The sequence below is a fragment of the Natator depressus genome, chromosome 10, assembly GCF_965152275.1.
Source record: "Natator depressus isolate rNatDep1 chromosome 10, rNatDep2.hap1, whole genome shotgun sequence".
NCBI lineage: Eukaryota > Metazoa > Chordata > Testudines > Cheloniidae > Natator > Natator depressus.
This window is the reverse complement of record NC_134243.1, coordinates 3,224,666-3,250,051: the sequence shown is the minus strand read 5'-3', so window position 1 is coordinate 3,250,051 and position 25,386 is coordinate 3,224,666. Positions and strand designations below refer to the sequence as shown.

At 47.3% G+C, this 25,386-nt stretch overlaps 2 protein-coding genes across 3 annotated transcripts; one reads left to right on the top strand and one right to left on the bottom strand.

Moving 5' to 3' along the window:
- The first annotated feature begins 6,031 nt into the window (after positions 1 to 6,031).
- MLST8 (MTOR associated protein, LST8 homolog) lies at positions 6,032 to 17,579 on the top strand. 2 transcript variants are annotated; one of them, XM_074965004.1, is made up of 9 exons: positions 6,032 to 6,138; positions 6,429 to 6,566; positions 8,167 to 8,218; positions 8,616 to 8,778; positions 10,512 to 10,587; positions 14,128 to 14,280; positions 14,510 to 14,634; positions 15,161 to 15,324; positions 16,138 to 17,579. In XM_074965004.1, exons 2-9 carry the CDS (start codon positions 6,438 to 6,440, stop codon positions 16,254 to 16,256), a joined length of 981 nt encoding a protein of 326 aa, XP_074821105.1. In that variant the 5' UTR covers positions 6,032 to 6,138; positions 6,429 to 6,437; the 3' UTR covers positions 16,257 to 17,579. The 2 variants fall into 2 exon arrangements, 1 of the variants encoding a protein (XP_074821105.1); XR_012641196.1 differs by lacking the exon at positions 6,032 to 6,138 and having other exon boundaries at positions 6,411 to 6,566; positions 16,138 to 16,326; positions 17,375 to 17,579.
- Positions 17,580 to 17,887: 308 nt separating this feature from the next.
- BRICD5 (BRICHOS domain containing 5) lies at positions 17,888 to 24,283 on the bottom strand. The gene is given in 5 exon segments (XM_074964866.1): positions 17,888 to 18,150; positions 18,944 to 19,097; positions 20,613 to 20,720; positions 21,799 to 21,951; positions 24,059 to 24,283. Coding segments are annotated over 5 exon segments (735 nt in total). The 3' UTR covers positions 17,888 to 18,055.
- Between the last annotated feature and the right edge of the window lie 1,103 nt (positions 24,284 to 25,386).

Genomic DNA, 25,386 nt, shown 5'->3' with positions numbered 1-25,386 from the left:
CAGCCCAGTCCCCTTCCGCTCCGCTCTTAAAGGGGCACGGACCCAGCCCGGCTGCTGCGGGCCGCCCCGCAGATCGGCCCGGCATGCAGACGCAGGGGGTGGTGCCTATGGGGGTAGCGGGGTGCATGTAGGGGGTGGTGCCTATGGGGTAGCGGGGTACATGCAGGGGGTGGTGCATACGGGGGTAGTGAGGTGCATGCAGGGGGTGGTGCATATGGGGATAGCGGGGTGCATGCAGGGGGTGGTGCATACGGGGGTGGTGAGGTGCATGCAGGGGGTGGTGCATATGGGGGTAGCAGGGTGAATGCAGGGGGTGGTGCATATGGGGGTAGCGGGGTGCATGCAGGCGGTGGTGCATATGGGGGTAGTGGGGTGCATGCAGGGGGTGGTGCATACGGGGGTAGCGGGGTGCATGCAGGCGGTGGTGCATATGGGGGTAGTGGGGTGCATGCAGGGGGTGGTGCATATGGGAGTATTGAGGTGCATGCAGGGGGTGGAGCACATGGAAGTATCGGGGCATGCAGGGGGTGGTGCATATGGGGGTAGCGGGGTGCATGCAGGCGGTGGTGCATATGGGGGTAGCGGGGTGCATGCAGGGGGTGGTGCATACGGGGGTAGTGGGGTGCATGCAGGCGGTGGTGCATATGGGAGTATCGAGGTGCATGCAGGGGGTGGAGCACATGGAAGTATCGGGGCATGCAGGGGGTGGTGCATATGGGGGTAGCGGGGTGCATGCAGGGGGTGGTGCATATGGGGTAGCGGGGTGAATGCAGGGGGTGGTGCATATGGGGTAGTGGGGTGCATGCAGGGGGTGGTGCATATGGGAGTATCGAGGTGCATGCAGGGGGTGGAGCACATGGAAGTATCGGGGCATGCAGGGGGTGGTGCATATAGAGGTATCAGGGGGTATGCAGGGGGGCACCCAGGAGCATCATAGGGTTGTGGGGCACCCGGGTACCTGCAGGGCACTGGAAATAGATGGGGATGGGGAGGGGATCAGGTGAATGCAGACAGGGTGGGTTACATGGGGTATTCAGGAGGGTAGGTATATGGGAGTATCATGGTGCATGGGGGGGGGGATGGAGGAATTGGGGTGCATGCAGAGGGCTTTGAGGCATGAGTGCCTCCAGCACTGTGGCACACTGGTGCAGGTGGGGCCCTGCAGGGCTCTGTTTAATGTGCCCAGCACTGAGTTCCCATTGCTGGTGCAGATCTTGGGAGGGGTGGGGGCAGCCATGTGCAGCCCATCACTAGCCTCCCCATCCCCCATGTGCTACAGGTTAGACCTGCTCATCTACCGCCTGACTTGCAAAGGCAGGGATGGAGCTGGGCCTTGCAGGACTTTGTGCAACCTGACATGAGGAAGGACCCAGCCATCTCCCTCCCCAGGACCACCTTCTCCCCGCCCCAATCTGCCTGAGACCCCCTTTGGCACCCCTCGTCCACCACCAGTTTGTGAAGCGCCATAGGCTCCGATGTGGGAAGCTAGAGGAGGTGACGCTGACAAGCAAGGGCAGATGGGGAGCTCAGTCTCTGCCCCATCCCGATGGCCTGAGAGAGGGAGGCGGATGAGGAATTAGGGGTGGCTGGGTGTGAGTATTTGTGAGAGGAACTGCCAAAGTGCAGAACTCTAAAGTCACCCTGTGCAAAGAAATGCAAGAGAGGGAGGGTAGGCGCATCAGTGAGCATGAGGAGCCAGGACTGCTGAGGGAAAGAGTCACCCATGGGCCATAACACAGGAGAGACAGCATAAACCTGCTATGGGCACCCTGGATTAGTGCTGACAGCACCTGCTGCTTTGCCATACAAATAAAGTTCCTGAAACGGAAAATGGATGGTTAAATTGGGTCTGGCCAGCAGGATGGTGCACAAACGTTTTCCACCGGGAGACGTAAGTTCCAGTTCTAGTCTACCCCACAGGTGAAAATGCATTGGCGGAGTCCAGTCCTAGTCCCTACACATCACAAAACCACTGCAGTGCTCACCATGAGCTGATCAACAAATCTCTTTTCTGGAGAGCAGAGGGTGCGCAGGGCAGGGCTGAAGCGTATCAGCAGAGCTGTGTAAGGAAAGTTTACATAACAATTGCCACGTGAACTTTCTCCCTAGCTGGTGCTATTAAACTCTCCCTTTTCTGAGCATTCTGTGATTCCAGTATAAATTAATATGTGCAATACTGCGAGCTGAGTGAATTATTCTTAACATACAACATATATGATGATGAATTAGCCTCCTTTTCTGTGCATGAAGTATCTGTGAGGAGTTCACAAGATCCTCAAACGAAAGAGACTTTCTTTTCTTGTTTTTACTCTACGTGCGGATTGCTATGATTATTTTATTGTATACTGTTTTTTGCTATTTGAGCTATGCTGGTTAGCTGCGACTAGTGAGATAATTTACATGCTACTTTGCTTTGATAGGATGAGCGTGGAAGCAGTTCCAGCTAAGATATTTTATATAGCCCCCCCAGTAGCAAACCATCTCACAACTTGAAGGTACTTACTCTTACAACCCCCCTTTGGGGCACAGCAGTAACGTAAAGCTCATTTTCCAGAGAGGGGAGTGATGCATAGGGAGACCAAGGCCCAGATCCTCCAGCGTATTTAGGTGCTTAACTCCCATTGAAATAAATGTGAAAGCTAAGTGACTTGCCCAAGTTCGCACAGGACATCTGTGGCAGCAAAGGAAACTGAACTGAGGTTTCCTGAGTCCAAGGCTAGCAGCATGCCCTAACACTGAACCACCCATCCCTCTGTTTTAGCACAGATACTTGTGTGTGTGAATGTAAAATGACAGGTTTCAGAGTAGCAGCCGTGTTAGTCTGTATTCGCAAAAAGAAAAGGAGGACCTGTGGCACCTTAGAGACTAACCAATTTATCTGAGCATAAGCTTTCATGAATGCCTCCGATGAAGTGAGCTGTAGCTCACGAAAGCTTATGCTCAAATAAATTGGTTAGTCTCTAAGGTGCCACAAGTCCTCCTTTTCTTTTTGCGAATGTAAAATGTAATTTCTGCCAATCTTTGCACAAATGATTTTGAAATGTGCTTTCGACACACATTTGTGCTAGTAAAACTCAACCACGTGAGTATCTGCAGAAAGCAAATGCCAAAGGGCGTGAGCCTGGCCAGAATGAAATCACTGAAAATATTAAAGTGGACATGTGTTGGCACTGTTAGCCCACCTCTCATAAACCCTCTTTGACCTTTGTGTTATTAACTAAATGTATTTTATCCAAACATAGTTTTAATTTTCAGTTAATGTTGTACTGCCTGTATCGTGGTTTTGTAGAGACGCTTTAAACATTAAAGTCAACAAGAAACCTTCAATAGAGTAAAGTCACCCTCGAGATAAATTAATGTTTCCCTTGGGCTTTGCCCAAGTCGGAATATCTCCTCTCTGATTTAAAAGAAAAGAGCTGTTAATCATAACACTGCCTGCGCTATCAATTCTTTGCTCCCATTTAAAGCATGCTCTAAATTTCAGCAGTGCGTATACGCCAATGGAAAATAAAGAACTGGAGCAATACAAGGTTTATGGGGAACTCTCACCCTGATGGTGGATGAATGATGGTAGCACGCAGAGATTGAAAGCTCTCCCACAAACCTCCCTTTACTGTCTGCTTATTGGAGAATATTAAAAGCACATCAGTGCAGTCAGCATCTGCCAAGGCATTGCAAGAAAAGCAGTTAGGGTTAATACATTTACGAACCTGGATTCAAACCATCAAGGTAAATTAAGGGTTTTGATCAGAGAAGGTGTAAGGCATTATACAAGGGTGCGAGTGTTTGAGAGAGAGTTAAACAGGGGCTTTTATTTCAACACCTGCAGTGAAGGGGAAATGTTCTGCTACAACAAAAATGAAATGGAACCAGCAGGGGAAAGGCCAAGTCTTCCTATAAATTATGCACCATCTCATGAACTTGCAGCTCAGCTTTGTATTGAGCTAAGAAGTACTCACAAGCAAGAAGCACTAAAAGCATTGCAGCTGCCAAGGGACACAAGAAAACAACAGCGTGGCAAGAAGGTTCAAGTCACAGGATTCATTCTCTTCACTTAATTTCTCCCTTGAAATCTTGGGGCTGTGAAACACCCTGTAGTGGACCCCGCTGCAAGGTGTCCCCCACGATGGGAGTTGTGATGCACCAGTCCCCTCTAGGTGTCTGTCACCACGCTTGGTGTACCACAAGTGTCGTAGGCACCCCACGCACAAGGCGCACCAGACCCTCGATGAAAAGAAAAGGAGGACTAGTGGCACCTTAGAGACTAACCAATTTATTTGAGCATGAGCTTTCGTGAGCCACAGCTCACTTCATCGGATGCATCCTCAAATAAACTGGTTAGTCTCTAAGGTGCCACTAGTCCTCCTTTTCTTTTTGCGAATACAGACTAACACGGCTGCTACTCTCAGACCCTTGATGGGTCACTATTAACACTCACACATTTCAAATACACCAAATATTTCAATAGGGCTGCAAGAAATAACAGATGCAAATACCCTAGACACAAGGACTTAAACACTTGTACAACAGAATTACTTCCAACACTTCCTAATGCAACGCCTTGGGGGCTGCTCAGTAGGGGGTATAAAGGTCACAGCTCCCTGTAGGATTCCCCCATGCTTCATACCCGGGCTACTCCCTCCACTCTGTATCACCCTCCCAGAGCAATCAAGCTCTGGCCTCCAGGCCCGGCTGTCCAGAGCCCAGTTCTTCTGTCCATGGTCTCCTTGGAGCTCCTCTGCACAATGCTGTCCCATATGCCCTGTGTGCTGGCTGCTGCCCTGTATCCTGCTGCTATTGCTGATCCCTACCAGCCACTGGCTGCTTCCCTGCCTGACTCTCAGCTGTTGCCTGCTGCCCTTGTCCTTGCTCATTCACCACCAGCCTGGTCCCATTTGATGTCTGGAAAAACTCCCTGGTCCTGTTCTCTAGGCATTATGAAGCCCTCAGCTGAACTGACACTGGGGCCAGTTGGAGGGGAAGGTGAGCAGGGCCGTTGCTCTGAGCACCAGCTTCTGAGGGGTGCTGGGCCACTTCGGTTCTTTTTTTCTTCTCTTTCTTTCTTCTTCAAAAATATTTTCTGCCCTGGCCAGCAGAATGCACAGGGCTGCTCCAGCGTGACCCAGTGCCCTTTGCTGGCTAGATCCTCTCCCTCCAGCTCTTTTGGGTTGAGGAAACAGCACCTAGAGTGAGGAGCCAGCAGGTGCAATGCACCCCTTTGCTCTGGGCCTTCAGCAGGAATGCAGAACTAGTGGTGATAACCTGGCTGTGCCCCGTTGCCCGCTGCTGGACTGAATCTGAACTAAGCCACTCTCCTGCCTAGGGCCGGCGGTGGCAAAGCTGGCACGTGCCAATTCCCACAAATTTCTCATAAGTCTTCAAATATCTGGACGTTTCTGAAAGCCCCAACTCCAGAAGGCAGGTGACTAGCCAAGAGACCACAGCCTCGCATGCTGACCATTACTGTTTCCTTGTCCTCCCTGCCTGCCCCCGTCTCTTGTCTTACACGTAGATTGGAAACGCTTTGGGGCAGGGACCGTCTTTCCGTTCCCTGTCTGACAGCACCTTGCACAGTTGGGTCCTGGTGCACGGCTGGGGCTCCGAGGTGCTCAGGGGATGCCGATGAGAATTATTATTAATAATAGCCCGCGCTTCCATTTAGGAAAGGGGCGTTCCTAGCCCTTTTGGGTGTGGAGAAAAGCTGGAGCATGGACCCCGAAAGGGGCACCCCCCTGAGCAGGGAAACGCCCCGCCGCGGCCGCGCACTGGGCCTGAGTCTCTCTCTAGCGCCCCCTCTCGGGGACACGTGGGCCAGCAAGGCATGGGCTGGGGGCGGCTTCCCTCCGCGAGCACAGTGCCCGCTGCTCATCTCCCCCCCCGGCCCGTTGCCTCCCATGGTCTCGCCCCGTTGAGGCCTTGACAGGCAATTGCAGTCTGCGCATGCGCCCCCGAGCCCGCGAGGACTCGGAGACTGCCTGTGCGCATGCGCATCGCGCCTCTTGCCCCTTCCCCGACAAGCGACGCTACTCTGCGCGTGCGCATTCCCTCTTGCGGGTGGGGGGGGGCGTTGCTCGCTGTGCGCGTGCGCCGCGGAACGGCTTTCTTTCTCAAGCCCGGTCCTCCTGCCGGGCCTTGCAGGTAACGGGGCGCTCGCCCGGGGCCCACCCCCTGGCCCCTCCCCCAGCCTCCGCCCCACGCTGGGAGCCGCCTCGACGCCCAGGGGCGCCCCGACGCGCCGGTGATGGGCACGCCACGGCCGCAGTGCAGGGCAGCCCGCGCCGGGCCAGGGCAGGTGTCCCCGGACTGCGCCCCCGTGCGGCCGGGATGGGGCCGGCAGGGCCGGGGGGACCGGACCGGACCGGACCGGGCCTCGGACCGGACGGGGGCGGCCTGGGTCTCACCGCCCTCTCTGCTCCGTCCCCGCACAGGTGTCGGCCATGAACGCGGCGCAGGGCACGGTGGGCAGCGACCCGGTGATCCTGGCGACGGCTGGCTACGACCACACAGTCCGGTTCTGGCAGGCGCACAGCGGCATTTGCACCCGGACCGTCCAGCACCAGGACTCTGTATCCTTCTCCCACGGAGGGTGCCCCCGGCTGGGCCCGCGAGGTGGGGTTCCCTTCGCTAGCCTGGCACCCCGCAGCGCTGCGCCCGCCAGGCCTGAGCCCTGCTAGCCCTGAGGAGCAGGGACAAGGGTCACGGGACGCTTTCCTGGCAGTGCCTTGGCACGACCCTCCCTGCTTCCCTAAGCAAACCCGTGTATGTCTCACCCCATCTCTTTAGAGCGCTCCTCCACCCCTGTGGCACGGGCTGGCCCTGAAATGGTCCCCAGATCAGACACGTGACCCAAACTTCAACCCCGGCTTCAGTCGGTCGTTGGATGCCCTTTAAAGCTGGGAAACCACCAATGGCCTTTCCATTTAGTAAATGGCTTTGCTGTCTTCTCTCTGTGTATCTTTCTGCGCGCTCAGCACACATTCACAGTGTGCTATCTGAAGTGCTAGGGTGTGGCCATACCAGAGGCAGGCTTTGTGAGAGACACTTTCTAAAAGCGCAGTCGGATTTGGTGGGGGTGTGGTGGAACTCTTCTATCCTCTGCCCACGACCCAGAAATTGCTACATGGGATGCCAAAATATGATGAGACGATGGCTTGTCTAACACTGTTATGCTTTAGTTTGGTGGGGAGGGGATTCGGGGGGAACACAGATAATTTTTTCTCATCTGTTTGCATGCTTGCTTTATGAAAAGAAAAAAATTGTTTGCCCTACAGAATCTAGCCACCATTCTCACCCTCATGACCAGCCAAACTCAGTAAGCTAAAACTCCACGGTTCCTAGAATAGTGCAAATGCCTGATGGCATCATGCATTATGTTACTCCCCAGATGAGAAAGTAAGCAAACAAAACCCAACTTCAGTAGAAACAGCGAAGGATAAATAAATAGTGTTTGACAAAGGGCAAAAATGAGGCAGGAAAAGCATGAATATATAACGTCTTGGGAAAAGGGCTTTGCAATCAATGAAGAGTAGCCTCCTGGATCCCACCGCCTATACAAATATATTTAATAAGCAGGAATTGGTCTGTGCCTGTAAGAAAACAGCCCCACTGATGCTCTCCATGTTTGGCCTCCCCTACAAATCTTTCTAACTCCTCAACAGTGGATACACTTTCTGACAGATTTTTGGGGCAAAAAGAAGAGCTAGTTTATTGCTTCTGTATTTGATCTCAACTGTCAACATTAAATGAAAATCCAGAATTTGAAAAGACAACTGTGTCCAAAGTAGAACATAGTGGTCAAGGGTACTGTGCTGTATTTAAACGGTGGAGCATGTTGAGCTTAAATCAAGTTGCATTAACATCTAACTATGCTATGTCCGAGGAGCTGACTTTTTTATGTCCCACTTTTTAAATAAACATGTTTGAAACAGAGTCAGTGTGAGACTAAAGGTCTAAACAGGAGAATTCTTTTGATTTGAAAATCTCCTGACACATCATAGTGTGTTAAAGTGCCCCTTTTCCAAAATGGATAATCCCTAAAGAAAGGTCCCCTGATCAGAAAGTCTTTGTTAACCGTACTTTTCTAAGGGCAGTGTGAATTTGAGATGACACTTTTGTTCTGCTTGAGAGCTAATTGTTCTCTTTGTTAACCTTAACCAGTGCTGCTAGCAAGTAAATGCTCTGGAGATCACCCCAGACCGCAGCATGATTGCTGCTGCAGGTGAGTCTTGCTGTTGGGCTTCTCCCCACCTTTTCTCATGCCTGCAGAGTTGAAACTGTTCTACAGCCTCTGATATGGGTGATCCCCACTACCCTTGTTGTAATTTAGCCCTATTGCACATGATGCAATTTTAATTTCCAGTTGGCCACCAGCAATAGGCTCAGAAATGCCAATTGTCATTTATTTCATGAGCATGTCTCACTATAATCCCTGTGAGAAGCGCTTCTGCAGTTTTTGAGTTGCAGCTGCTGAGGTGAGTGAAATGGTGAAATTTCCCTTTACCGTGTTTTAGTGGCCCCAAAGCAAGGCGGTTGTGGAATAGGGCTTTGGCAGTTTTCTGACAGAAGCCAAACATGCAGAGTGTCTGACTATTAGCGTTCATATTTCTGTCGCCCAGGTTACCAGCACATTCGAATGTATGATCTGAACTCTAATAACCCCAACCCTGTCATTAATTATGATGGCGTAAGTAAGAACATCACTTCTGTTGGATTCCACGAAGATGGTCGTTGGATGTACACGGGAGGAGAAGACTGTATGGCTAGGATATGGGACCTGAGGTAACTGCTGATGCCAGCCCACCTCCCTGTGGTGGGCCACTTGGGACAAAACTCCTAAGAGAGTTGAGGTTTCCATAAATGTCCTTGGGCTTTGAGCTTATGAAATCTCCTAGGCTAAGCAAGGCTGACACTAGTCAGTACTTGGATGGGAGGTCTCCAAGGAAATGCCAGGTGCCACATGAAGTTGCACTGGGGATTCAGGAGGTAGCAGTCTTTCCCCAGAATCGATATTGAACCAGTAATGATGCCGTGGGGCTCCTGGAGGTGCCTTATTTGGAAGAGATGTAAAACCAAGGTCCTGGCCAGTTTTGATCATTAGAGATTCCAAAGTACCTTTAACAAGAGAGGACTGTTAAACCTAGTGTTCTGGGCTAATTCCAGTTTGAGTAACTGTGACAGTTCTTGGGGTGCCCAGATTGTGAATTACTCCGTTACCTTCTGCCCCAGTGTCAGGGAGTCTTACCTGTGCCTGGGTGGGGATCAGCTCTCTCACACCACCAGCCTTTCAGTGACTTGAGCACTCTCCTCTGGGCTGTCTTGCAAGTTAACCGTGAGTGTACCCCAGTCACTGAATTCCTTTGAATCGTTTTCTGTGCTCTCCAGCTCTTGACACTCGCTACTCAAGAAATCCCAGATCCCCTGCCCCCAAAAAAGCAGTGTGCCCCAGTTTTACTTTAAACCTCTCCTCCTGTAAACTACACAGCACTTACATAAACCTACCTTTGTTTTACTGTAAGAAAGAATACAGATTTTAACTAGAAACGAGAGAGTGGTGGAAACAAATGGTTTACAAAAGAAAAGAAAAGCATAAAGTGTGAGCCTGGGTCTATACTTATGAATAGGTCCCTTTCCTAGCTAATAAAGTAGGTTTTGTCCCCTAAGTATAGTCTGTGGCAGAGCTAGTTGGCTTCACAAAGAACTAAGGTCCAATTTTTCATGAGAACATCCCTGCCCCCCAAGATGTCTCTTCAGTGAAAGGATACAGAGGACCTCCCCCTTCTCTGGGTTATACTGAAATAGTCTTTTGTTTCTGTTCATAGTCAGGGAAAATCTCGTGTTATAATGTTCCTTTTTTACCTTCCAGAGGGTTTGATTGATTGTAGTTGTCTTTGATGTTTGTCCATTGAAAGGCTTGGTATTGGCAAGGTTAAGCAGTTGAGCCTCGCATTGCATCACCAGCTAAACGGCTGGTGACAACTCGCTCCTGCCTGAATGTTCCATCCCTGATACCTGTTACCCCGGTGGCTACGTTTTGCTCCAAGTCCATTAAGCATATTTTCAGTATTCTTCCTTAAACATTACCTATATATACATCTCACCGCGATTATGACTCTAGACAAGTTATGAGCTTTCGGTAGGTACCTTACATGTTACTATGGATAAATATCCTGTATGACATATTTGGTGTAATGAGTTGGTCAGGTGAGAGTTGTTTACAAAGAATAGGGGACCTTTTGTCAAAGGGTCTCTGTGTCACAGTAATTACATTCTGTCTCCCTAAAATCCCTTCTGAAGTTTCAGTTGGAAATGGAATTCTGCACATCCTGCTATTGTGTAGTGGTGGTATGTGCTGTCAAACAGCTGCTCTGGGTAAACACCGCTGTAGTGTTAAGTGTAAACAACCCTAAGATCCAGAAGTAAGGTGACTTGTTCAAGGCCACAAGAAATGGAAGATCTTAGTGTAAACTCTCATCTCATCTGACTTCCCTTGTTTGTGTTCATTTTGTTGCCAGATCACGTAACCTTCAGTGCCAACGCATTTTCCAAGTGAATGCTCCTATTAATTGTGTCTGCTTGCATCCCAACCAGGTAAACGCAGTCTCTTTTGCACTTACCAGACTTATTCTTGATTGAGGAAGGTTTTACGGATGTTCTCGTTAAAAATCTGATGTGCTACATCATTTTATGTTGGCAGTTATTACAGCAAATGCTCTTGTATATGACAATATTTTCTCCTCTGTTTATAACGTTGAGGGCTTCCTGGCTGTGTGAGTCAGGTAATTAGTGTCAGCAAGATCTGAGTTCCCCAACTGTTGTAATTCATGTAATACCTTCCACTCTTTCTGTTGAAGGATAATAGAGTGCTTTACAAACCATGCAGCCTCCCAGCACCTGAGATAGAAACTGTGGCCTGGTCTATACTAGAAAATTAGATTGGTTTAACTATGGCAGTCAGAAGTGTGAAAAATCCACACCCCTGAGTGGCATTAAGCTGACCTAAATCCCTGGGTAGATGGTGCTAGGTTGACAGAAGAATTTTTCCATAGACCTAGCTACCGTTTCTCTGTGAGGTGGAGTACCTCCATGGATGAGAGAACCCCTCCTGTTGGTTTCAGAGTAGCAGCCGTGTTAGTCTCTATTCACAAAAAGAAAAGGAGGACTTGTGGCACCTTAGAGACTAACCAATTTATTTGAGCATAAGCTTTCGTGAGCTACAGCAGATGCATCCGATGAAGTGAGCTGTAGCTCACGAAAGCTTATGCTCAAATAAATTGGTTAGTCTCTAAGGTGCCACTAGTACTCCTTTTCTTTTTGTGAACTACAGCTCACTTCATCGGATGCATTCCCTGTTGGTGTAGGTAATGTCTGCCCTGAAGTGCTGCAGCGGCACAGCTGTGCCATTATAGCGTGTTTAGTGTAGGCAAGTCCTGAGACACAGAAGTAAGGTGATTTGTTGAAGGCTACAAAGCAAATCAAAGGCAGAGACAGGATTAGAACCCACTAGTCTTGATTTTCAACCCCTGCTTTAACTACTAGATGCTGTGGTTGCTACAAAGGGTGGTCAGAGTCAAAGATATTATAATACTTTTGAGCCAGATAATGACCCAGCTCCACGAAGAGTGAATTTGTGCGAGTATGGTAGATGAGTTACTTCTATGATTGTCCAGTGCCTCTCTGAGCACTAGATGGCATTACTGGATAAGCATCATAGTGCGTGATTGTTACGTAAGCAATACTGCCATTTGTTGCTGCAGATCCACTTCTTGGTGTAGTGTGCACAGTGTCTATTTGTTAATTATGATCTCCTGCTGAACTGAGACACAGGCGCCCTGATCCATGGAAATATTCTTCACTCTCTGTGTTGTGAAAGCAAAACCTCCCTTGTGCAGTAAATAAAAAAGGCGCTCGGAGCTTTTTCATTCTTTCATTCTTACTCAGATTGCCTATTGGATTCTTTCAAGGACATTGTGGTGGCTGATTTTGAATTTTAATCCTATTTTAAAATTACATATTTCTGCTAGCGGAGGCTTAAAACTTTTGATTTGCACATTAAACATGTTTTAAACTGTAGCTGTTATTGGGTTGATTTCCACCTAAATTCTTCCTGCAATAAGAGGAAAATGTGTGTGGGCTTTTTCTTAAAATTTTGCAGTTTGCTCGGCTGAGACAATGCAAATAGACCACTTGATTTCACTTCTATTTTGATAATCCACGTTAAATTAATTTCATATTTACAAGCTCAATGTTCGAGTTGCAAACATTGCAATGAAAGGTTTATTTGTCATGAAAAACAATCCGTTGTCATTTTAGAGGGGAAAATCACAAACGCTTCCTTGGCCTCCTTATGTTTATGCCTCTGTATTCCACATGGAACATAGGGCCTTCATCGCTGTCTTCCTTTGTTGCTGGTCTCCTTCTTCAGTCTTAGCTTCTTCCCATGTCATTTTGATAGCTTTCAGTTCTGCTTCTGTTGTGTGTTTTCCTGTTATCCTTGGTCTCTACCTTGTTGCCTCTTGCCCAAGGGCTCCAATCCAATGCGTGTCTTATGTTGTTCAGATATTTCTCCATGGATGTACAAGTAATCTCCATTTTTGTTCTGTATTTTCCTCTTCTATCTGTTTCTGTTTCATCCTTCTCCAGAGTTCTTGGCTTGTAATTTTTTCCGCCCATCTGATATTGAGGATTTATCTAAGGCCACTAACTGTGAAAACTTGGGAGTTTAGACCTTAAGGAGATCTTAAGAAGTCTCCAAGTTTCAGCCCCATATAGTAAGATCAACTTTACAATGATGATGAAATACTTAAGTTTAGTTTGGAGTACAAGGTTTCAGTTTCTCCAGATGGGCTTTAGATTTACAAAGGCATGTTTGGTTTTTGCTGTTCTAACTTTAATGTCTTCATCTGCTCCACCTTTAATACTTACAATGCTGCCAAGATATGTGAAATATCAGACCTCTTCTTTGTCAGTCCCAGGACGTGTTATTGGTACTGTGTGTTGATTCTTATGGTTTTAGATTTCTCTCTGTTGATTGTTCAGCTCTAGTAATTGTGCATAAGCCTGAAAATGTTTGGCTTTGTAAAAGCTTAATTTTGCAAGAGCTGAATTTTGGATTAGATCAGTGATGACCTTCACCTAATTAATACTGTTCGTACAGTGACGGTGCTTGAAAATGGAAAGTTTTATATTAGTGTCCAATATTGTACACAATTTTTGCATTTGAAAACATGGCTAAGCAGAACACTACAGTGCTGTAAGAAGGACATTAGTTCAAGAGGAAATCAGAGTAAATAGCACAAAGAGAAGGCAATACTTATTCATATAGTGTCATCAACCTGTGTAACTCACTGCTGTAGGACGTCATTGACTCAGGGTCTGCAGCTAGATTGATTTTATGGAGGCCTAAATAATGTAATGACCTGTTCTAACATTTGGGGCAATCAAATGTCATGGTTAAGGGTGGAAGCTGATCACTGCAGATATCCGGGAGAAATTATTGCACTGCCCCATTGGCTAACTACATTATGGATGGTGGCCATCTTTCTCAGAAGCAATAATTGTTGCTCGCTGTTGGACACATAATAGAGGGGACTAGATTGACCCATGATCTGATCCAGCAGAACAAATCCTACAGTGACTTGTGACCCTGAGAAAAGCATTTAGACCCACGGTTTGCAAAGTCTTCACTAATTTTGAGTGCTTCAATTTTCGGTGCCCACTGGACCTCTAGAGCTTGATTTTTTAGAGGTGCTGAAGTGGACTTCAGCTAGAGTTGTAGGCGCTCAGTGCTTCTGAAAACCAGGCTCTCGTTGTCTGTAGATGGGTGCAGAAAATTAATGGACACTTGTGAAAATGTAGGCCTTAATCTTTCTGCCTCGGTTTCCCATCTGTATTATGAGGATAATATTTCTCTAGCTTGCAGCGAGGATTAACTATTAACATTTGTACAGTGAGATGGAGATCCAAAGGATTGCCGTATTAATGAGTAAGTGGATAGAATAGGAAAGTCTAGACTTCTTAAACAAGAGTGGCAGCTGCATTTGATGCACTTTTCCTCGGGTGTGCCACACACAGATATTTACCCCAGTTGGTGTTTCTGAGCACTATGGAGAATTTGTTTGTTTCTTGCAGGCTGAGCTAATTGTAGGTGATCAGAGTGGTGCCATTCACATCTGGGACCTGAAAACAGACCACAATGAACAACTGATTCCAGAGCCTGAAGTTTCTGTCAATTCAGTTCATATTGACCCAGATGCCAGTTACATGGCAGCTGTCAATAGTTCGGTAGGTACAGCTGGAGAAAGGGAATACGAATTGTCACTGCTGCAGCGACACATTAGAAGTCGGCCTGCCTTTGCACATCAACACTTTGCTGCTGCACGTGTGTCTGATGTGCAAAGTTTGCTGTATCGTGGAGCAGGAGGTGGTGAGTACTTGGGTATAAAGACCAAAAGGGGTGGTGCTCAAATCTCTCCTGATCTCTTGCAGCAATAATGTCTCTCTCTCTTCGTAGGGCAATTGTTATGTTTGGAATTTAACAGGTGGCATTGGAGAGGAGGTAACTCAGCTAATCCCCAAGACCAAAATTCCAGCACACAACCGCTATGCCCTTCAGTGCAAGTTCAGCCCTGATTCCACGTGAGTGACTTGCCAGCTTAGTTATTTACTGGTGGCTCAAACAAAAGTGTCCTTTCAAGTCAGGTGCCAGGGGACTGGCTGTGCCCCCAGCTGTTGACATAATGCTGGCTCCGTAGCAGCATTCCAGCTGCCCGAGAGTGGATCAGGAGGCAGCTCAGGTATCGGTTGGACCACTGTCACTTATTTCCCCGTTTTTGCTTAATGATCTCAGAAGTGCTCTGGGAAGCTTCAACCCTTTTTATGGTTGTGAGAACCGGTGCTGCATTGACACCAGAGATCTGATTTACTGACCTCTCTGAGTGAAAGTCTCTCTCTCTCTACCCCATTTACCTTTCATTAAGGAGGGCAGATTGCGACCATTGTCCTCTAATACCGGGTTGGGGAAACAGCCTGTGAAGACTGCCAGCCGCAGCATGCTGTGTTTCATCAGTTTATTGCCAGTCCAGAACCAGCTTAGTGAGTCATTTAGAAGCATAGCACCAAATCGTAAACATGTACACGTCTCCCTTCCCTCTTTCCCTTCCAGGCTCTTAGCTACCTGTTCTGCAGACCAGACGTGTAAGATCTGGAGGACTTCAAACTTCTCTCTAATGACGGAGCTAAGCATTAAGAGTAACAACCCTGGAGAAACCTCCCGTGGCTGGATGTGGGACTGCGCGTTTTCTGGGGACTCTCAGTATATTGTCACCGGTAAGATATGCATCACTGGCCAGATATCCCAATAATCCCTTGGAGGGAGGGAGGCCTGTATAGCATCACAGGATTTGTTGACCTCTCTAGCTTGAGGTGCTGCCAATTCACAATGCTTCAAAGACCGCAGACTTCCCCCATTCATGCCAAATGCATCTGGTACAAGGGAAAGGAGGATCCCCTCCTCCTCTCCCCCCCCCCCCCCCTGCGCACAGAAAGCATGTGATCCATCCCTCATACACTCTTCCACTATACCATATAGTTGACTAATTCTCTTAGGTTTTATGTTTAAATAACAAACAGGTAAAAATAGCTATCGCATCTTGTTTTAATCAGACATAAGCCTCATGTTTGCTCTGGTGGTGGAGCTGTGTTGGTCCCAGGACATTAGAGAGACAAGGTGGGTGAGGCAATATCTGTTACTGGACCGACTTCTGTTGGTGAAAGAGACAAGCTTTCTAGCTTATACAGAGCTCCTCTTCAAGTCTGGACCTGACCTCCTTTAGACCTGAAGAAGAGCTCTGTGTAAGCTTGAAAGCATCTCTCTCCCCAACAGAAGTTGGTCCATTAAAAGATACTACCTCCCCCACCTTGTCTCTTTAATATAAGCCCAACGTGTGTTGTATTTTTTCCATGTGGTAAGGAGGTAGCCTGAAATGCGTATGACCATTTTAGTATTTTCAAAGCACTCCCTGTCACTATTCCATGCTGTATGGAACAGTGCAGTACATATCCCTGAGGATGTTTGCAAGAAAAAACAGGCACAAGTGTGAAATTTCCTTATGGTCAATATCTCTTCTCTTCCCCTTTCAGCCTCCTCGGATAACTTGGCCAGGCTTTGGTGTGTGGAGACTGGTGAGATCAAGAGGGAATACAGTGGCCACCAGAAAGCAGTCGTCTGCCTCGCTTTCAACGATAGCGTGTTGGGATAACGTGCACGTGTTGGAGAGAAGGGACCTCTGCTCATTCAGTTGTCTTCTCGTGACAAGTATCCTAGTGAGAGTATGTGTAACATACATTTGTAACCAACCCCCCTTTCTGATAGGAGACGGCTGAATCTTCAGCAGAAACAGCCTTCAACCGGAATGAGAACAGCCTTCAGTTTTAAGCAAAGCAAAACTGAAGTAATCTTAAATTGAGAGGGGTCCTGGGTGGCTCAGATGGGTGGGAGTGGGACACAGCACCTTTCACCTCCACTTTGCCCGTTCACATCCAGCTCCGGTAGTTAGCAGCTAGAAGTGGTTCTGTGCAGATGGGTGTTCGGGGCCTGTGTGAAATAGGCTGATGTGCACAGTCCAAATCCTAGTGGATGCACAGCCAAACCCACAAACATCCATCACATTTGGCACTACATGGTCTCCTTGTTCAATTTCAGCAGCAAGGCAAAGAACGGAATGGGCCCTGGAGACTGAATTCCTCTTACTGCTATAGAGCATCCCTGCAGCTCAGGGTTGAGGCAGGTTGTGAGGGAAGCTGGTCCTGCAATGCCTTTGAGGACAGAGAGAGGCCTTCACTCTCCAGGGCTGTTGGTCAGTCAGCAGCATGACATCTCCCATTACTGTTTCAAAATGAAATGGAAGCAGCTGGAGATTGGCCTTGTGACACTGTATCGTGTTCAAGTCAAAAGAGGACCAGTAAACATCATCTGGCAGCTTGTACTTGATTTTTACATCATAGTTGGGGGAGGGAGGCACTGTCTTGAATTGAGACTTCTGCAGTATAGAATAAGCCTTCCTGCTGTTGGGGTTGCATACAAATTTTCTATTAGTTGTAGCAGTGCTACCCCTGATGGATGTCTGCTCTTAAAGGGTCCTTCCCTCAGATAGGTGGTTTGGAACTTGCAGTGGAGTGACTAGAGCAGGGTTAGAGGAGAGAGTGAAAAAATAAAGGAGCTTTGGGTAGGCACTGCTCTGTAAGCGCCTGATCGTTTAATGCACCAAGTACCCTGACTAATGGACTTAGCCTTGGGTGCCCGGTTTTTTGTTAGAATAAACATTGCATGTAACGTTTCCTTAGAGTAAAAGGACACTGCCCCTTTTCCTCACCCCAGCACTTCTCACTGGGAACAGACCGGAACCGTAGTTGAACAGAGTGCCCAGCCCCTTTCAGTGCAGGGAAGGTGGAGACAGTGCAGCTCAAGCGAGTCCCTGTACGGCCTCTGCAGCACGGACGGTGCAGCGAAAGCCTTTGGAAGTTCCTCTATGCGGAGGGGAAGAAGCCAGCAGCCTCTCTCGGGCGGAAGCTGGAATGAATCATTTTGAAAAGGTAGCAGAGGAGCAACAACCACTTCCTCATTTTGGAGTCACTTTATTTAAATCAATTGCACAGACTTAGCAGGGGAATTTTAGACAATCAGTTTTAACTGATCAACAAAAAATTTTTTTTCTTTGTTGAACACTAGTACATGCAGCCCCGAGCCTAGCCTGTCCCCTCCCTATGTGATGTAATTACTCTACATGCGTGTCTACAGGTCCCAGCCCAGGCATAGGGTTGTAAATAAAATGTGTATATATATTGCAACATGCTTTTGGAAATAGTCCTGTTTAATTTGATCCCTTCTGTCACTTTCCCAACCTCTCAAATTGCATCATGAAATCAGGATCGGAGCCTTTCATATGGAAGTTATCTGAATAACCTTAGACATTAGCTTATTTAAGTCAGAGGCTTTTCAGGATTTAAATTCAAGTACAAAGAGAAGTAGCAGGGGGAGTCAGTCCCCTTGGAGCAGGGCTTAATCAGGAAGGTAATAAAAGCAGACAGACAAGCAAATGTTGCTTGGAAAACAGATGTCAATGCATAGGTAAATGAGCCGCTTCTTCCCAGGGCCTGCAAAAAAAATGAGATAAAATGCACAGAAAGAGCTTGGCCTGTCGCAAATCCTTCACATGTAGGAATGCTGCCCCTCTGGAGAATGAAACATGGGAAACCTGTGGTAAGAGTCTTCCCAGCTCTCTGTCCTTGAAGAGCTCAGTTAAAACAGAACAAGCTCTTCAGTGGATCACTTTCGGAGGGGGGAGAGGAGATGGTGAATATTAAACTGCCAAAGCCATTGAGGTGGGGCTCCCTGAGATGGTCATTATTGATTTTTATTCCACTCTTCTACCTGGGGCATGTGGAGTGGCTCAAGCCAGGGGAAATAGGATGCAGCCTTTCCTCACTAATTCAATACCAAGCCAGCTTGATGTGGCTGGAAGTTGTTAGCATCTAACAGCCATGCAGTGACTAGTGAAATGAGTTGTTTGATCTTAGGACAGTGCCTTGTCCATGTTACAGAAGCCATCGCTGCTGGCCCCACTGTTAAAAGTCTGAGCAAAGTGGCCAATATCAAATGGTCCTGGAGATTCAGCTCAGCAGAGTTAATGCTCATTATCACGCTAGGATGGGGAAGTTTGCACTAGCATAGCTCCATGTCTGTCTGGGGAGGCAGAGACCACTTCATGTGCCTGGACTGTCAAGCCAGCAGCAGTGATAACCTGCACTCATGTCACTTACAGCATCTCTTGTCTCCACATATGACATATCTGAACCCCCCTTTGCCCATTATTTCTCCAGGTCCATGATCCTCAGTTCAGAAGCAATGACTGCTCCCCTCCTTTGAAGGGTAGTTCCTCTAACTTACCATCCCCTTTCCTGACCCAGTAGATGAAAGTCTGCTCACACAGGGTTTGGATGGCTTCCCCCAGGCTTCCGGCATTTGCTTGTCTCCCCGGCAAGATCCCCAGGAACTCTCTGTAGTACTTGGTTTGATTATTCTGAAGCAGCAGCTGATTGACCTGAAAGGAATATCACAGGAAAGAAAGTGTCCCCAAGGGACTTCTTGTCTCTGGTTTCATTTCACAGACCCTCTAAGAGCAATCCCTAACCTAGTGGCAAGCACAGGGACCTCTCTATGGAATCTCCCCTCTCACAGGAACTTTACTTGTGGCTAGGAAGGACAGGATGAGCGATGGGTGGAACCCTTCTGAGGGGGGCAGGAGGGCTTGTCCTCCTCTCAGGACGCTACCTCACGGGAGGGGAGCTTGGATGCAGGTCTCCCATGTTGACTCTGAGGCCTCCTGTGGGAAAAAGTCACTTTAACAGCAAAGACCACATGAGAATGTCCCTTTGCCCTTTCACCCAAGAATCTGCCAGTGCCTCACAGACAATAATTAAGTCTCTTACTATCCCTACTTACAGGTGGGGAACCTGACACACACAGGTGTGAATCTCTCCTTCACCAGAGTATCCAGATAAGACCTTGAGGCCCCACACTCAGTGACTGGCAGAGACAGGACTAAAACCAAGACAGACTTGCTGTTTTCCTGCTGTGACCACCAGAGGTGCTGCCTCTGGGGCTGTCATTCTTTCTTTAGTTTCATTTAACAACCCTGCAGAGGCCTTGAACCCAGAACACTGCTTCCGCTGAAGGGTTCTCTTTCCTGGGTGCATTTTGTTGACATTCTCAGGGGTCTCTCATTCCTCTGTTAGTTTATTCTAAATGGTCCTTATCCAGCAAGGGAGTGGGGTAAGGAAAGTAAAGGATGAGTCTGCATTAAGCAGCCCTCATTATCAAGGCAGTAAGGAAATCCAGCACAGCCTGGCCCAGAGCTTGGCATCTGTTTTCTGACATTCAAAAAATAGGGCCCTCTGTCTTCTTGAAATAGAAGCTGGCTTTCCCCTCTATTAAATCCATTAACATTTTGTTCAGAGGGTTGTTATACATCATTACTCAAAACTTATTTCCACTGTTGATTTGCTAACAAAACCACCTTTGTGTCTTCTTCCCCAGAATTATTATTAGCAGGTAACAGAATCTGCCAAGCCAGTACAGTGCGACTGGGGTTTGTTAAAGTCCAGTTATTCACATCCCATGGCACACCACTGTCTTGCCCTTCCATCCCCCTTCTTATGTTTTGTACAAAAAATATTAAATCACTATAAACCCAGTCAGCCATTTCCTCCCAGTGTCATTTGAACTGTTCTGTCACAATCCAACCTGGCTACCGGTGCAAGGCAGAATCGAGTGGCACTATTCTCTGAAGGAAAATAGCCCTCTGCTCTCATCTTAGAAGTACAAATGGTACAAAATGAGGAAATACCAAAAAGTTCCTTTACAGCTGGAAGAGCTGGTGGTTCTGTTTAGCTTCACTTGCATCACCTTGGTTCAATGTATAAAAACGTTCACTAGGAAAACAAATCCACCCAGCAATGGGGATTTAACAAGATTCTAGAGAGCCTTTGGGAAGCTGGTGTCTATTCCTCCCCCAGCGGTTCAGCTTCCCCTGTGCAGAAATCATGTAACTGCTCACCCTGTGCTCAGACAGATTGAAAGATATCTGCACGTTCTCAAGATCCCAATCATCCATCTTCCGCAGGTAACATGCATTTTGATCTGCGAGTTTATAGCAGACATAGCCCTGTGCAAAACATAACACAGAACAGCGTATGTTTCATTGACACAGCATGTGTGTATGCAGTGCTTATCTAAGCTAACACTTAATAGAAAGTCTTCCCTTTGTCCTGCATTGTTTTTCAAAGCAGCAGCCAGAATGGCTGCCTTTCGACAGGAATGAGCATAGCCCTGGAAATGGGGTGGGGGAGATTTATTAGCCGCTGACTGTGGATCAGCAGTGGGAATTTGCAGTGGTATATACACAACAGTAGCTCTCCAACTGTGGTCCAAGGAGCAGTTGGAAGCTGCCTGTAGAGAGCTAGCTGGTGACAGTGTGCAAGCTGTTCTCATTTCACCTGCTAAATTGCATTAGAAGAAAGGAAAGTACTAAATGGGCTTTGATACTTTTGCAAGCAAGTAATTCCTGTAGTTGCCATAGGGGTGCCATGTGATCACAGTTGGGAAGGGAGGTGGGACTGGGCAATGATGAACAGGAAAGGAGGTGGGGTCCCTGGGATTATGAATGGGAATCTGCGGAGGTTGGCATTAGAACTCATGAGTTCCAAAGTCCTGGTCACCTACTCAGACCGCTTTGTCTCCATCACTCAAGGATCTGCTGCAGAGTCCTTTCCCTGTTGCATGGTCAGCGATGCGGGGAAGATAGGGGATAAAATGGGGTCATTAAAATGACATTGGACAGCTCCCCATCTTGGACAGAGTCTCGCATTTAATGGCTTTCCAGTATAGCACAGCAGCCATCTCCAAAGCCACCTCAGCTCTAGGATTTGTGTAAAAGCAGTTGATGTGCAGGGAGGAACAGCGCATCCCAGAGTCAGTGCTGTAAACGGTATGTATTCCTGCCTCAGGCTGCCTGGACGAAGGGCCAACACGTGCTTCCCTGAAGCTTCTGAAAGGATCATTAGAAAAAACCAGCTGATCACTACCACCCCCTTGTCTGCACCTAGCTCTCAAACCGACGACAATCAGGCACGAATTAGTTGAAACTTTTCTCTGAGACATTTACTCTTATAATTGCAAAGTCACCCATTTCAATCAAAGAGATGGTAACACCAAGCAAAGCCCTCCTGCTCTGTTGCACTCACATTCTTGCTGTCGAACAAGACCACCGTTGTGTGGTTACTTGGCGAAGTTACATGATAAGTAACAGTATTCTTGGACTTGTCAACAAAGGCCGACTGATTCGTCTGGGAGCCCTGGTGATTCTGAAACGTTAGCCGCACAATCTGCAAGACAGGCTGAGCACACACACACACACAAAATGAGAGCAGAGGCTGCGCTCCCAGCCCCAAGGAGTGACGGGTTGGGATTGTGGCTACAGAGCCTGGGAGGGGGGGGGGGGGATCAGCTGGCCCAAGGGAGGCATCTTTTCCTCTCTAATCGTTCTCAGCCACTTGCTTCAGGGAACGTGCATGTGCTTTTCACTCGTTACGAGAATAACCTCCCAGGACCTTCGCTTCCACACGTTCTTAGTCTGAGCTATTTAACAATGAACAGAGCCAAATGCAGACTCTGTCAGCACAAGGGGGCAAGCAGATTCCAGAGGGCAGATTCAAACCGAGGGCATGTGAGCAGGAGCACATGCTGGGCGCTATCTGGGGTGGGCGAGAGCTGGTCTCCGGCAGGGGCCCCCAGCCATGCAGCTGGAGGCAAACATGGAGCCAGTGTGGGAGTGCTGAGCAGAGGCCAGGCCAGCTCCGTGACAGCCAGTGCAGGGGATAGTTACACCAGGGCTGCCCCTGGCACCCATGCAGACATTCGCCCTAATAGAGGGCAGTGTATTCGCTGGCAGAGAGGAAGCGCTGGATCCCAGTGAGGCTCCCAAGGAGCTCCGTCAAATGGAGGATGCCGAAGGGAGGAGCCTCACTGCTCACCTGTTCCCCGCCAGCACTGCTCGCTGTGTGGGCGCACCAACCCTCTACGGCTACCCTAGTGGCAGGAGGTTATAATCACACATGTAATCTGTTTGCTTAGAAGAGAACAGCACCTGCCTTTATTAACAAATGGGATATTCAGACTCCTTTGATTTAGCCGTCCCCTGCAGATGAGTTCTCCCCAAGATGTAAATAGCACACCAGGCTACGTGCATCATTCCTTGAAACACCCCCCCCCCCCCACTTGGACACTACTGTGATACTGTGGCTTCTCAAATGCATTTATTGAGGGCTGCTATTGGCAGGTCACCTTAAAAGGGACACTGGGGCAGATTAATCCCTGATCTCATCTTACTGACTGCAGTAGAGTTACATGAGGGGCAAGGGCAGAGTAGGCAAACCAGGGCCCTCGGAACAAGGACATGCTCCACCCCCCCACCTCCTCCCAGAGAAGCAGGGGCCATGGCACGGGACCCTTTTTTCCTTCCCAGGAGTAACAACAAGAGCGCTGCTCTCTCCCAGAGCGGGGCAGCAGGCACTCCCTATTACTTAAACCCTTTAGCTGGGGTGCATTTGCTTGGGTGGGTGGGGCTGTTGCCCTCCTTCTGTCACACAAGGACACCTTAGCTGGGAAGGCCTCCAGAGCAAAGGGTCTTGGAGTTAACACCTCCATGAGCTAAGTCGTGCAGTTCATACCTCAGAGTTATTGTTTCAGGCTCTCTGCAGACTCAAGCACGGACGACTTGAGACAGTCATGCTTGGATCATGTTTTCAACACTTATTAGTAAGCATAAAGGGCTTGAAATGTACTTTAAAAAAAACAAAGAAAGAAAAGAACAAAAAGAAAACAGATTCTGATGTAGTCACATGAATCCAAAAGATGGGCTCTTGGCACAGGCCTATGGCACCGGTTCCTTAATCTGGTCCTGACCAGTGGGAATTGGCCACGCTTGTTTTTATTCGATTTCTTAACTAGGAGCAAACATCAATATTTTTCTTTTTTTACCCTTGACCATTTGGCTGTCAGATTCTTGACAAGAAAGAAAAATTGTATTCCCCTCCATCCAGACTCTCCCTGGGATTACAGAGAGTGATGTTGTTATTGCTGGGAGGCAGCATTTATTATGAGAGATTAAAATATCAGGAACAGTTAAGAAAAATTGGATGTCTGCTCTCAGGAAGGTAAAAGGCATCCTTTGGACAAAATTCTGAACCATGTAATCCTACTGACTCCAAGGGTAATTGAGGGCAGAATTTGACAACATGAGGTCAAGCAACTGGCAAAACTTTCCGGATATTTATAAGTAGCTGTGTATTTGTTGTATTTGATCTACTGTAAAAAGAGGAAGAAAAAAATTTGTGGAAGGTTTCCTCTGTGCTCCCTCTTCCCCGGCCCACAAGATCAATTTCAAAATATTCCCATAGGAAATTGAACTATGTATATGGAACCATAAATGAATTAATTCCTTACCTTGGTAGTCCTACGGGTAAAGCTGAAAATTACCACCACACTGATGCCAACAATGGCGAAAAACAAGATTACAGACAAGATGACCCAAAGTATTCTGGAAGGAGTTTTGGATTCTGCCAGAGGTCTTCTCTCCTAGGAGCCAAGACACAGATCAATAAATAAGAAAGCAAATGGAGTTAAACATTTATTTATTTGTTTAAGTTGCAGAAGTAAATTATTGCTCATGAAAGGTGCTGGATGGGCAGCCCTGTGGATTAAAGGCAAAGTGTAAGGGCTTGTCTATATGGGAGAAACTGGCCAGCAGAACTTCCAAAGCAGAGTAATGATACTGGAACAGAGTCACTTTTATTCTGGAACAGAGCGTGTCTACATGAGACGTTATACCAACATAGCCATAGTGGTATAATCATACCACTATAGTTCTCTCAATAATTTCCCCATGTAGATAGGAAGCCCTTAAAATGTTTGTACAGTTACTTGAACCAACCAGGCTTCCTGGGTGGAAAAGCTGCTACCTTACTTTTTACCATGGGGAAGATTTAGAAGATAGATATTTTAGTATTAAATGCCATTATCTTGTTTTGAAATAGAAAAAAAAATCTTTTTTTAAAATTCCCTGTACACTGCAACGATGGTCCGTTGCCCCTCTTTTACAAAAGATAATTGCTTATATCTTATTTTCCTGTGACAGTTTTTACTTAAAGCAAAAAAAATTAAAGTCAGATGGGTTTCAGAGTAGCAGCCGTGTTAGGCTGTATTCGCAAAAAGAAAAGGAGTACTTGTGGCACCTTAGAGACTAAGTCAGATGGGTATTTCTAATGTTTCCACAGTACGTTTTGATACACAGAGCATTTTCATTACTACATGGAAAAGGTTCAGTCTCACTTTTATGTTTGTGTTTGAAACATTTTTGTAGTAATTTCATAACAGATTGTAAACAAAGCATGTTACACCAAGAAAATACAATAGCAGAATGCAGATTTAACAACAAAATAACCTGTTTCTCGGGCTCTGAAGCACAGGGATAAATCAAATAATTTCAGGCAAGTAGATGTTAGAATCAAACAGTAAATGAACTTCTAAAAGTTCATCAAGTTGTTAGAATTTATATTTTTAAACACATACTTTACAGTTGTTGATCTACTGTATATTCTAGAAAAATGCATTAAATATTAAATCACCCACTGGATGTAACAGATAAAAAAATTAAAGATACTTACATTCAAAAGCCTGTTTGTTTGAATATAAATTTGCACAAGACTTATTGATATGAGATTTTCAATTGCAAGTGAAATTCCCCTGGATTGCAGGGGCAGATTTACACAGAC